The 13,055-nt window shown below is 47.1% G+C and overlaps 1 protein-coding gene across 9 annotated transcripts in view; it reads right to left on the reverse strand.

Annotated features, from left to right (window-relative positions):
• Positions 1 to 367: 367 nt before the first annotated feature.
• NCOA1 (nuclear receptor coactivator 1) overlaps positions 368 to 13,055 on the reverse strand; it is a 342,124-nt gene continuing 329,436 nt past the window's right edge. For 3 of the 9 annotated variants that reach the window (XM_045009598.1, XM_045009604.1, XM_045009599.1), the window contains 3 exons: positions 7,538 to 7,721; positions 3,358 to 3,447; positions 368 to 1,466 (listed from right to left, as the gene is read on the reverse strand). In XM_045009598.1, the coding sequence (XP_044865533.1) occupies positions 1,296 to 1,466; positions 3,358 to 3,447; positions 7,538 to 7,721 (445 nt within the window). In that variant the 3' untranslated portion in view covers positions 368 to 1,295. Of the gene's footprint in view, positions 1,467 to 1,558; positions 1,616 to 3,357; positions 3,448 to 7,537; positions 7,722 to 13,055 lie in introns of all 9 variants that reach the window. The other 6 variants (XM_045009601.1, XM_045009606.1, XM_045009600.1 and 3 more) reach the window with 4 other exon arrangements.

A 13,055-nucleotide genomic window follows, 5' to 3' on the forward strand; every position in this document is an offset into this window, starting at 1 on the left:
AGTGCTCCTGCAGCTCCTATTGACTAGCGGGAACAGTGAATGCTCAGTACCTCTGACAACTAGACTTGCTCCTGTCCACCTCCAATCCCAAGAGAGGGAGAATCCACACACTGCCCAGCACAGGCATCGGAAAGCAGTACAACATTAGCGGCCATCTCCATTTCTTGGTTTTTCTCTCTTGCAAATGCAGTCAACAAAGCTACACGTTTTCCACACACCAGCACAATTTTAGAAAAAGGGGAAAAAATCATAAATCAAATAAAAAGCGACCGCAACGAAAGGAAGAAAACAAATGTATACAAGACATCAGAGCTATGTACAGCGACAGGTTTGAGGGGGAAAAAATAAGCTCTCTCCCATCAGAGAGTTGAATTTTTATTATTTTTATTATTATTTTAAATAGTTTAAGCTACCTCAGCTGTTAAGCACAATCAAAGCAGAAAAAAACTGCTTAATTTTATTTAATATTTAATCAGAAAATTTGTATCTACAATAATTGACAGAACCCTCCCCCTCCTCCTCATCCTTCCCCCTAAAAATTATTGCAGCTTTTCCCCCCAAACTGTTCTTTTTTTTTGTCTTTTTATTATTAATTTCCCCGATGTGATATACACATTGTGGCCTCTCTCGCTAAGAGGCTTTAAACATCAGCATAAAACATGGAAAAAATGATGGGTCAAAATACTCTGTTTTTCTTTAAAACTGACAAACTCACGATTGCTAGAAAAAGCTGATTGTACGCACAAGCGGGCTGGGGCAGAAGGGAGAAACGGTGTTTGGGTTTTTTAAGCATGAATAAAAACAGCCTCTCTGATAGAAGTCCGGTGTCCTTCCCCACCTTCCCACTGGGCTGGGACACGAATCAGTGACAGATCCAGCTGAAACTGAGATGATCTTCCTCCTTCCGAAGCAGTCTCTTTCAACTCGCTTCTTCCTCCATCCCCTTCCCCACTTCCCCGAGAAACTTTCGTCTGGAGTAAGATGCCAGCAACTGATTACAAAAATAAGAATCATCTGTAATTTTGGCTCAAGAAACCGACTGTCCTGCCTTGTCGCTTTGCCAACATCCAACGCCTTTTACAAAAACAAACAAAAACACCCCCCCCGAAAGACAAAAAAACAAACAAACAAAAAAAACCCCAAAACAAAAAAAAACTTTTTGCTCCAAACACTAAGAGCTGAAGAATGGCTGCAGTTTGAGATATCAAAAATCTCAGAAAAATATATAATATATATATATATTTATATATCTCTGTATGTCTTATTATTTAAATTTCACATTCCTTTAAAAGCGGTTATTCAGTCAGTAGCTGCTGAAGGAGGCTCTTCTGCTGGGCCTGAGGGGTCTGAGGACCTGTCGTGCTTTTCTGCGAGCCCATTGGACCAGGCTGGTTCAGGTAAGGGTCTCCACCTACCAGATTCACTGTACACTGCACGTCAGCAAACACCTGAACCTGTTGTACCTGCTGGGACACAAAAGACAAGAGAGATTTTTAGAGGCAAAAAGGAACAGGCCCCTTGGCTTATGGACTGGGTACTACGTGAAGTGGAAACTCACTAGAGAATTCCTCTAGTCTGTAGTCACCACAGAGAAGAACTCTTCTGTCTTCTTTTCCTATAAAAAGAAAACTACTGCACTCATTTGGATCAGAGCTCTGAAAGATTCACATGTTTTTAATTAAAAAAAAAAATTGGCATTCCCATGTCTCCAGCTGCCGGCCAGCCATCACTGTGCTGAGAGCCATCTTATCCGTGATACCTGCTCTGAGGGGAGCACAGTATCAAAGGCTGGAAACCAATCTCCTCCTGTTTTAATACCACTGAAGCCCCTTCAATTGCAGCCAAATAGACAAAAGGCACAAGGTAGAATGCTTATGCCAGGCTGCTGAATAGGGTACATCATGGCATCTCACTCGCTGCAAGGGAATATCAAAGGGACAATACTAAGGTAGAGTTAGGTCCAAAATTGAAGTGTCACAGAACCTAAAGGTAGGACACATTTTCCTTCTTTATTTATTGCAATAAAAATAGGATTTGTTTTGTTTGGGTGTTAACATTTCCCTTTGCAAATCAAACACTGCAGTATCCTGCAAATGCATAAGAGCCACAAAGTGAAACTGACCAGGAAATTAAAAGCGTGAAATTGATTAGTTGATTTTCATTGTCCAGACTGAGCAAAATGAAAAAAGTGGTGAGAGGTACAATTGATTTGTGATACTTAATGGGTTATTAATAAAACACATAACTTTTATTTTGTTTTAAATATGTATTTATTACCCATTTTGAAAATGGTAACCAGCCCAGGAGCAAAAATCTGCTCACCCACGCTTTTTAAGGATACTACTACTGAAAAATGTATACTGTTTGATGCTCTTTTATAAGCCCATCAAAAGCCCAAAATTCCTTGCCCCGGGCAAGCAGAATTTTGCAAGACTGACTGCACACAAGAGCAGCACGAGGTGCAGTTAGAGTTCATCAGCAAACAGGGGAAACAAAGAGAACTCCATATTGAAGCAGAACACGTCATCTCTAAACAAACTGGTAGAAAGCTGGTTCTTTCCAGACTGCTGGGCAGATCCATGCTCTGCGCTGAAACTGGCAGTACTGCAAGGCAGAATGGCAATACCTGGCCCAAGATACTCAAAAGTTGCTCGTAAGTTTGCAAGTTATTTCCAACTTGACACCTTAAAAGGGCCTGATTTGCAGAAAGTGCTGAGCCCCTTTCTCTGAACAGAACAAATGGTTCAACTGTAATGGAGCTCAGACAACTCCCAACGCGGCACTGGGCGCACGCTGATACATTATGAAGGGACTCGTGATCAACACATTGTGTCACAGAGACAAGGATTCTGACCGCAAATGTCCCCATAGTTCTACGAGCAAGTCCTGCCCTTCAAAAGCAGAAACATCTCTCGTTTGTCATTGTACCTGGGGCCAGCCTCAGAGCCGATTAGGATTTTAGCAACTCCTGTCTCCAATGTCCAATTACTTTTCCAGCTCAGCTCACTGCACTGACTGTGCTCCCCACACTGCTGGGGACACTTACCCTTCCTGCCAGAGCAACGAGCTTTGATCCATACAGGCTTCAATCAGAGTAGGAGAATAAAGCAAGATTTCTGAGGCAGGTTGTTGTCATCGAAAGCAGATTCTAGCTCTGCACTACGCAGAAAGTAGAAGACCCTACTGGGCTGAGCCCTGCAATTTATTCTCTGCCACTACAGAAACCTTCCCTGATGGCAAACCCGCCGATAAAATAGGTGCAAGAAGTTTACAGTTACTGAGGTGACCAACCCAGACATGTCAAACATCTCCTCTTTGTACCTCAGATGGGTCTGTGCTTAGGAGTTTCTTACTGACCTGGGCCCCATCTGCTTCTGTTTTCAAAAGGTCAGAGGAGGAAAGTTGGTTGCAGTAAAGGCCGGTGGGTCTCAGCGCTGGGTCATTTACCTGTCAAAGCAAGGCCAAGGTTCAGTGATGGTTCACCTGCTTTCTCTCCCCAGTGCCCCATCCTCCAGCCCCAACTCTGCAGCAAGTGAGGGATCCCAGGAGAGCGCTAGCACTGGGCTTTGTATGTGGAGCCTACATGCTGGCATGCTCTACGTGACAGGCTGGAATGGCCTCGGGAAGTAGCCGAGTGGGACATTGTTGGACTAAGCTTGTTTATTACAGCGTTCTTTTGCTTTGCCTCACAAAAGGCGAACGACAGAATTTCTGAGCCAAGGAGAGACTTAGAAATGCTGGGCTCCTTTTCCCCATCACTACTTCCCCGATCTTTTCCCACCACCTCCTCCCAAAGCTACAGCTTCTGCCATTTGAACCTTGTAGGGGTGCAGGGAGCACCGTTCATTCTCCTCTCCCAGCTTTAACCATGCTGTGAACATCGTGGTGAGAGAGGCGTGGATCCCAGGGCAGGGCTGCAGACCTGGTTCTGGTGCTGACAGCATGAGTAGCACTCCTGACTCCGCAGACAGTGTCGGGAGCAGCTCACTCCCTGCTGCAAGTTGCCAGTGAATGTTTTAATTAAAGCAATACAACCAAGCGGATGGCTGGGGCCCCCTGAGTTCATAGACTCATTGACTAAGGTCAGAAGGGACCATTATGATCATCTAGTCTGACCTCCTGCACAACGCAGGCCACAGAATCTCACCCACCCACTCCTGTAACAAACCCCTAACCTATGTCTGAGTTACTGAAGTCCTCAAATCGTGGTTTGAAGACCTCAAGCTGCAGAGAATCCTCCAGCAAGTGACCCGTGCCCCACGCTGCAGAGGAAGGTGAAAAACCTTCCATCAAGCCCAGCCTCTCAGTGCCCCTGCTGTACAAGATGGCTCACTCCATTTTCTGAAGCAGAATGAAGCCACGGAGGGGCTGCAATGCTTGTTTGCTTCACTGATCGCACTCTGGACTAAGATTATCCAAGTTCCTTCTGAGGAGAGCTCCCTTGTGCCCACCACTTGGGCTGCTGGTGGTTCCCTACAGCATCTTATCTCCGGGGAGCGTGACACTCCAGTGAACTGACAGGAGGGGCAGAACAAACGGCTCAGCCTCCATATCGCTTCCAGACTGACGTGTCAGATGACACCAGGGACTAATCCTGTGCTAGCCAGGACATGATGACCTAAATCTGGCCTACGAAGCAGGGCCTGAGTCAGTGCGTCTTCAAACCAGGCTCCCTCAGTTCCCAGCTCACTCTACAGCAAATGCACAATTAGGGCTGGTTTCCAAACTGTTTAATGCAGCCATAACGAGCAGTTCAGAAAGCCCCCGTGACTGAATCCCTTCAGAACAGGCCGGGAGAGGTCAGCTGTTGGAGGAATGGCTCAGAGAAGCTTTAAGTGCAGACAGACAAATGCTCCCAGATGAAACTAATTAGAGGTGATGCTGCCAAGAGCAATACAGCACAGATCCCTCTCGTCACGCAACGGATCCCAAAGGTGCTTTACCACATTCTTGAGTCACAAACCCAAACAGCTAAAGCCCCTTCTGGACCTGTAAGATCTCAGGTCTGGCCCTGGAAACAGAGAGAGAATCTCCCTCAGACCGAATGGTTACTACAGAGGCCTACTACTCGCCACAAAGCAGCACTGGACAAGACCGTACTTGGTCCTTGGTGCAGGCATGAGGGCACATGCAAGCAGCTTCCCTTGCCACTTGCACACCCCCCCCCCCCACAATAGCAGTGTGGGTGGGGACTGCTCACTCGTCTTCGATCGAGCAAGTTACTTGGAAAGAGCTGGGAAGGCGAAGGAGCCGCTACTTGGCACTGGTGAGGCCTCATCTGCAGTACAGCATCCACTTCAGAGAGCAACACCAATGATCATTGGCTTAGAAAACCTGGCCTATGAGGAAAGGTTACAAAAACTGGGCACGTTTAGTCTTGAGAAAAGAAGCCTGAGGAGGGGACATAACTGTCTTCAAATACATGAACAGCTGTTATAAAGAGGAAGGGAATCAATTGTTCTCCATGGCCACTGACGGTAGGATAAGAAGTAATGGGCTTAATCTGCAGCAAGGGAAATTTAGGTTAGATATTAGGAAAAGCTCTGGAATGGGCTTCCAAGGGAGGCTGTGGAATCCCCATCATTGGAGGCTTTTAAGAACAGGCGGGACAAACACTTGTCAGGGATGGTCCAGGGTTACTTGGTCCTGCCACAGCTCAGGGGGCTAGACTAGATGACTTCTTGAGGTCCCTTTCCACACTATGTTTCTAGAATGCCTCCCACCACTAGAGGAAGCAATCTGCACCATCCTTACAGGTGATGCAAAGTGAGCAGCTGCATACACAAAACACCCTGGAAGAGACTGTACCTCTGGAGGCAGAATCTCTCCCAGTGCTCCCTTGGTGCTGGTGCGGCTCCACACTGCTTTCTAGCAGGATTCAGTGCAAACTGCACCGCCTAGCCCTCAGTGTGCACAGATGGGTAGTGAATCAGCTTGTTCTCCGCCACCTGCACTACTCTGCACAGACACTGGAGGGATGAGTTCCTAGGGGCATGAGTGCTATAGCTAACTGTGGTCATTTTGGAGTGTAACAACAGGAGATCCATATCGGCCTGGCTCCAGGAGGGTGCATGTGCGCATGTATCTGTCTGTGTTCACTTTTATACCATCATCCTCTGTGACTGAAGATTGTTGCAGAAGCTGGCTGTAGAGGAAAGGGGTAGGAGTCAGCCCTGGTGTAACCAGGGGTCATGCTACTGACTTCAGTGCGAGTGGTGTTAGCTGGCCCTGGGGCTGAATTTGATCCAAAGGCACTAGAAAGAACGGTGAGTTTCCATGGTACTGAACTGGTTATTACACCAGTTACTTACTGGTTATTAACAGTAGGGATCCTGCTTTAGAAAAAGATACTTAACAAGGATTTGGTGACTTCTAGAAGACAAGCTCCAAAGCCATCCTACTGGCCTCGTACCTCACCCAAGCAGACATACTGGATCTGAAGGAGCCATCACATTACACTCAGACATTTTGGCTGGGAATTTTGAAAGTGTTCAGCCCCGCCCCCACTGACATCATGGAAGTTTTACCAATCCAGACCCACCACCTGGGGACTTCCTGGGGGTGTCTAAATATGAACAAATCTGCCTCATCTTCCCATGAAATGTCAAGTTCTCCTTAATTAGCGATAAGGAATCCTCAGGGCACACTCAGGGGCAACAGGAGCCATTAGCAGCTGGGAACTCTCAGTGCAGCCACCGCTATCTTTGCAGAGTTGAATGCACGCCCGTCAGCTCCTGGTGAGCTGGTGTAACTATCTCATAATTTGACTAATCCGGTGCCTGTTGCACAAGGCTTCAAAACACAGCTAAGCTTACAACTGTGGGTGCCAGTGAAGCGAGAGAGGCCTCTGCCTGCTTCCCTCCAGCCCTTTTCCAGTGTAACAGGCCCCTGCTTCTCAAGCACAGGAAGGAGATAACCTAAAGGTAAACACCCCAGAGAAAAGGGAGATCACCAGGGACATTTTTGAAGTCTGCACAAAAGCACCAAATGACTCATGAGCCAGGATTTCCAGGCACCCAGCATGCTAGACAATAGGCAGCAGAGGTAGGGGTGTGCATGATGCAGAGTGCTGGGGAGTTATAGCAAGGGGAGTTATAGCAAGAAGCATCTGGTATACAAAGCCCTGGAACACAAAGCTTAAACGCAATAAATCCATTAGCTCCTTGGCTCAGGGAGTCAGGCAAATCCCAGAGAGAGCACCACAAAGTTAGTGTGGGACACATGCGCCTCACCAATGGAGAAAGCTCAGGGATAGCTCAGTGGTTTGAGCATTGGCCTGCTAAACCCAGGGTCGGGAGTTCAATCCTTGAAGGGGCCACTTAGGGATCTGGGGCAAAATCAGTACTTGGTCCTGCTGGTGAAGGCAGGGGGCTGGACTTGATGACCTTCCAGCTCTATGAGATAGGTTATCTCCATAAACAAGGGTAGAGACCTGTTAAGGGACCCCCCCGTGAAACTGGCTGATGCTCAGTGGAGTGACATTCTCACTGTTCGTGCTCCTGGAGTGCCCAGTGAACGAGGACGCTGCAACACTGACCTGCTCAGAGCACATGGAGTTCATCCCGGGCATTTGCAGTGAGCTCATCTGCATTTGTCCAGTCATTGGATTCATGTTCTGGACGTTCGTGTTTCCTCCAGCCATGGACACGGTGATGCTCATGTTGTTGTACATTCCCTGCTGCGCAGGTGTGGGCTGGTTCTGCCCAGCTTGGCTGAATACACTGTTAACCCAGACAAAAAAACAAAGAGGGATTACACAGAGTCAGGAGCTCAGAGAGGCCAGGGCTCCGTTTCCAGTTGTAACATGGAGAGTGACTCCAGCAACAGGCATCCTTGCAGAAATGGAACCACAGAGATGTGTCTGTAACAGAGAAGGAAGGGGAGGGTGTGTGTCTGTGGTGGGGGGGGTGTAATGGAGCTGGAGTGATAAAGGCTTTTTTAAAAATAGCTGATGCAATGTTTGCAGCAGACAGATCTCTGTGGCTTATTTTCCCCTGGGGAGGAATTTCATGACTTCCTGCTTCTATCTACTGAAGAAAATACCACCCTTCTGAAAATGTCCTACAGAATTTAACATAGAGTGACCCTTTCCCCAAGAACGTTTAAACCAACCTACAGAATTCGATAGCAGGGATAACATTAAACTTTGTAAGGGGCTTTAAAAGTTCTCTAAAAAGGATCTCATTGTCTTAAGAGCAGTGTCTATAAAATCTCACTTAGTTTCTAAAGAACCTCATTGCTTCCTTCCCTTTAAATCCTACAAGTAAAAGGGCCAAATTCTGCTCTCAGAGGTGTGTGATCAAGTCACTGGGAGTTGCAAGTACTCTCCTGCAAACGGAACCCTAAAACCACAGCTGTTCATTTACAAAAGTCCAAATGGAAAGTCACAGCAGCACTCGGGTTTGGCCCGCCTGCCCCTCCCTCATGGCCAAACCGGAGTGGCACTGCAACCCCATGCACCACGTCACACCACCACTCGCTTGAATTTGTCCCAGGGGAGTGGCCAGGCCAAACCTAAGTGGCACTGTGACCACGTGTACCACGTCGTGATGTTCGGCGTGGGGAGCCAGGACAGGAGCTGCTGCTGGCGGGTGAGTGTGGGGCAGGCTCACCCCAGCTCCACACCGGGGCGGGAGAAGTCTATAGTTGCCTAGAGCCCCACAACCCACTGGTGGGTCAGGACTGACCATTTGAGAAACACTTCTCTATAGCATTTACACCGAGCTCCAGGAAAATCTGTCAGCAATGACCCCTACAGAAAGGGAGGAAGGAAATGGTATGGTGCCTGGGCTGGACCTTCATCCAGAGCATTATGGACCTGACCCAAGTCAGCGGGAGGCTCTCCATTGACTTCAGTGTGTGTTAGATCAGATCGTGTCTTTCTACACCAATCCTCAGCTGTATAGTCTGTGGAAGATCCAAGAGGCAGCTCAGCTTTTGCAAGAGGAGAGAGAATACAGTAATGAAATGCCCTGCTCTGGTTTGCTGTCTAACAGCCATAATCTGTATTGCTTTGCAGCACTCCAACAAACGGCCTCCGAGATTGATGAAATGCCCAAGTGCGGCTGAGCGCCTTAATCAATCTGGGCAGCCATTTATTGCTTCATATATAACAAAGAGATTGAGATTATCCCCTAATTGGAGCAATTGCACTGGAGCCGTTCTGCACTGTATCAGCCTGAAACCAAATCAATGAAGCGATTCTTCTGTCTCGGCCAAATTACTGAGCAAATGAAACGAGAAGACAGGCTTGTTTGGAATTCTTGGTGGAGAACACAAAAATCATCCGTGACCTTCTAGTTCCATGGCCTCCCAGGGCACGTCTGGGTTCCATCTGCCAAATCGCTCTAACCTCTCACCAAAACACACTTCTCACCCAACACCCACAAAAATCAGGCAACAAGTAGAGCTGTCAACCAACCATTGTCCCTCCAAATCTTTTTCTGACAGGTTAAAGAGCCCTTTCTCATCAGGCACTTCTTGTGGCGGCGCTGTATTTACAGGCCGGGATTAAGCTGCCTCTTCTCTTCCTCGTCAACCAGCTAAACAGATTGAGCTCCTTTAGTCTCCCACTGCGAGGCAAGTTTTCCACCCCTCACATCATTTGTATGGCTCTTCTCTGAGCTCTCTTCAGCTTTTTCACCTCCTTTTTAATGTAGGGACACCAGAAGTGGGGACAGTGTTCCAGCAGAGATCTCCCCAGTTGTATCCCGAGGTCACATCCCCTCTCATCCTGCTCAGTACTCCCTGTGAATTGTACCCCTGAGTCCCACTCCCTCTCTACTGCTTGTCCTGTTGGGTCAGCTCTGAGATTTAGATTGTTGCTCTCTGGAGCAGGGACCACATCTTCTAACATCTTGCCCTGCTGTAAAATAATAAACAGCAGCAATATTAATAATACATTTGTAATAGGATCCTGGGCCTGGGGTGCACAGGCCCATCCCATTACAGTCCTTGGGCCCTTTAAGCGCAGCACATTCTGGGAAATGCAGTTCCACAGGACAGACTGAGAACCCAGAGACCATATGGCCAGGGAACTGTCTAAGGGACAGCCTGAGCTCCGGAGAAGGGAGATGAGGGCTGAAGGGCTGCTGAGAGTGTTTTGAGTTGCCTGCTCTGTTTCGGAATAAAGCGAGCCCTGAAATAAAGGACATGAAGTGATTTGTTGGAGTTTGTGTGTTCCCTGGAATGCATACACAGGGCAATCTTGAGTAGGAGCAGAGAGGTTATTTTACCTCTGTACTTGGCCCTGGTGCAACTGCTGCTGGAATACGGTGTCCTGTTCTGGTGCCCACAATTCAAGAAGGGTGTTGATAAATTGGAGAGAGGTCAGAGAAGAGCCATGAGGATGATTAAGGATTAGAAAACCTGCCTGATAGAGACAGACTCAAGGAGCTCAATCTAGCTTAATAAGCAAAGTTAAGGGGTGACAATCACAATCTATAAACATCTATATGGGGAACAAATATTTAAGAATGGTTTCTTCAATTTAGCAGAGAAAGGTGTAACATAATCCAATGGCTGGAAGTTGAAACTAGACAAATAAGGCGTAATTTTTAACAGTGAGTGTAATTAACCATTGGATCAATCTACCAAGGGTTGAAGTGACAATTTTTAAATCCAGATGGGATGTTTTTCTAAAAGCTGTGCTCTAGGAATTATTGTGGAAAAGTTCTCTGTCATAAGAACAGCTGTACCGGGTCAGACCAAAGGTCCATCTAGCCCAGTATCTGTTTACCAACAGTGGCCAATGCCAGGTGCCCCAGAGGGAGTGAATCTAACAGGCAATGAACAAGTGATCTCTCTCCTGCCATCCATCTCCACCCTCTGACAAACAGAGGCTAGGGACACCATTCCTTACCCATCCTGGCTAATAGCCATTTATGGACTTAACCACCATGAATTTATCCAGTTCTCTTTTAAATGCTGTTATAGTCCTAGCCTTCACAACCTCCTCAGGTAAGGAGTTCCACAGGTTGACTGTGCGCTGCGTGAAGAACTTCCCTTTATTTGTGTTATGAGAAGTGCGAAGTGTCCAGTTTGTATGAGGTGCTGTCACTATTGAAGTCTTTGGTGGGAGAGGCAAGACTGATAGGAGCCTGAGGCACTGTGTTTCCTGAACGCAATGGAGGGAGATGGACGATACCTTCCTCCCTCATCACCACACTGATGCACCCCACCTCCCACCCTGGGTACTTAGCTCTTTTATGTAACACCAAGCATCATCGAGCTGCAGTACAGGCATTAGCTGACCCTTCTGCATACTGTAAACAGGTCAGACCACACAAGACAGATTCCTGTTGGTCTTTGCAGGTTTTTATGTTGCCTACCTGATCAGAGTGTGTGTTATTCTAGACTCAGAACCAAGACAGGACATTTTGTAATTTACAGGCATTTCTAGGGGGCTTTTCACTGCAATATCTGAAGTGGAACAGGAAAATAGGACAGAGAAGGGAAAAGCCCATGTTTAAACACTGTAGTGAAACAGTCATGTTCCCCATGGGTTTTATAGCACAACCCCCTCTTGCCTGTGTGATCAGAGATATAACCATCTTTTAGCCTAGTTATCCACCCATGATTCATGGAGGGATTTCTGTCCACATGGGCAAGAACACCACAATGCACATGGGCCACAACCACACTTCCAAAGTGTGTTTAGAAATGGTTATTTCTGTTGTGTAGATGGGGGAAAGAGGCTGTGAGAAATTCACACTACACCAGGCCCAAATACACTGATTCACAGACTGTGTCTACCTGGGGATTTGCACAGTTCAGCAACTGGTGGCCAGTAGCCAGTACAACCTAAGTGCAGGTGAGCAAGCAAAGCCATGATTGGAGTTTAACTCTGTTTCAAGCAGGGGGAAGCAGAACGGGGGTGTATCCTGGCTTTCCCTGTCTACACTTGGGGTTTGCACTGGCACAGCTACGTAAACTGCTCCTACCAATGGCTGAATGGCTAGTAGAGAGACAGCCACAGAAAACAAAAGTCCTGTTCAAACACCTGATTCTGTTACCCAGTGGCTGGCCGCTTAGCCAGTCTAAAACATTCCGATCACATAAAGTGCCCCATGCCTTGCTAACCAAGCACCATTAGTGCATAATGGCAAACTTCTACGGGATTAAAAAATGTCCAACTCCAAGCTGTAATAAAAACCAGTGAATATAAAAAGCCATTCAATGAGGAACAGACCTTGCTTTATCCTCAGAACCTCTAGGAATTCTAAAACACAGTTTATAAGCACAGGGACTCGAGAAATTAGAAACACAGCTGACAACAAAGGCACCGCAGAGAAACCTAGTGGGACAAAGTTCAAAAATGACTCCCACAGAAACATGGGCAAGTGCTTTGCAGACTAGAGCTCCCTTCCACAGCATGCACGGTACTGCGTGAGGTCTTGGAAATATCTGCCCCAGTTTATACTGTACCAGCATTTATCCAGTCTGGTGAGTCTGGCTGAGGATAGCGCATGAAAAACAATGGTGACAAGAAAGGACGTTATTAAAGGAGTCCTAGCTGGACCGTGGTTCCGCTCAGAAACAAAGTAAAGGCCTCGTCTGTACAGTATGAGGCACAGTGCAGTACTTCAGTCTAATGAACCTCCTGATGGTCTGACCCACCCCTTTTCCTGTCCTAGAGACAGACACAACTTTCCGTCAGAGGGCAAGTGCGAACAGTACTGCACTGAACAAAGCTCCCTTGCATCAGAATCAGCACAACTGCTGTATGCTGGAGCTGTTAGTTCAGGGAAAGGACAGCCCGTTCCACAGGGATACGGCCAAGCTGCAATGTCAATTCATACACTAGGAGCTTTTTATCTCTGGAGATCTGTGGTCACAGCCTTGCTAAGACAATAGGAATAGGAGCTGGTGATTTCTTACACTAGTCAACTTGTGTCATGGATTGGCAAATCTCTGCTCAAAGAAGCCCAGCCCATAAGAAGCAGGGCAGAACTGAGGTTTATTGGCAGAATTAATGCTTCCACAAGTCTTTTGCTTTCATGAAGACTTAATTAAATCATTTTTTTAAATTAAAGCAAAAGAATTGCTCTGTGGGC

Source organism: Mauremys mutica, chromosome 3 (assembly GCF_020497125.1).
Source record: "Mauremys mutica isolate MM-2020 ecotype Southern chromosome 3, ASM2049712v1, whole genome shotgun sequence".
NCBI lineage: Eukaryota > Metazoa > Chordata > Testudines > Geoemydidae > Mauremys > Mauremys mutica.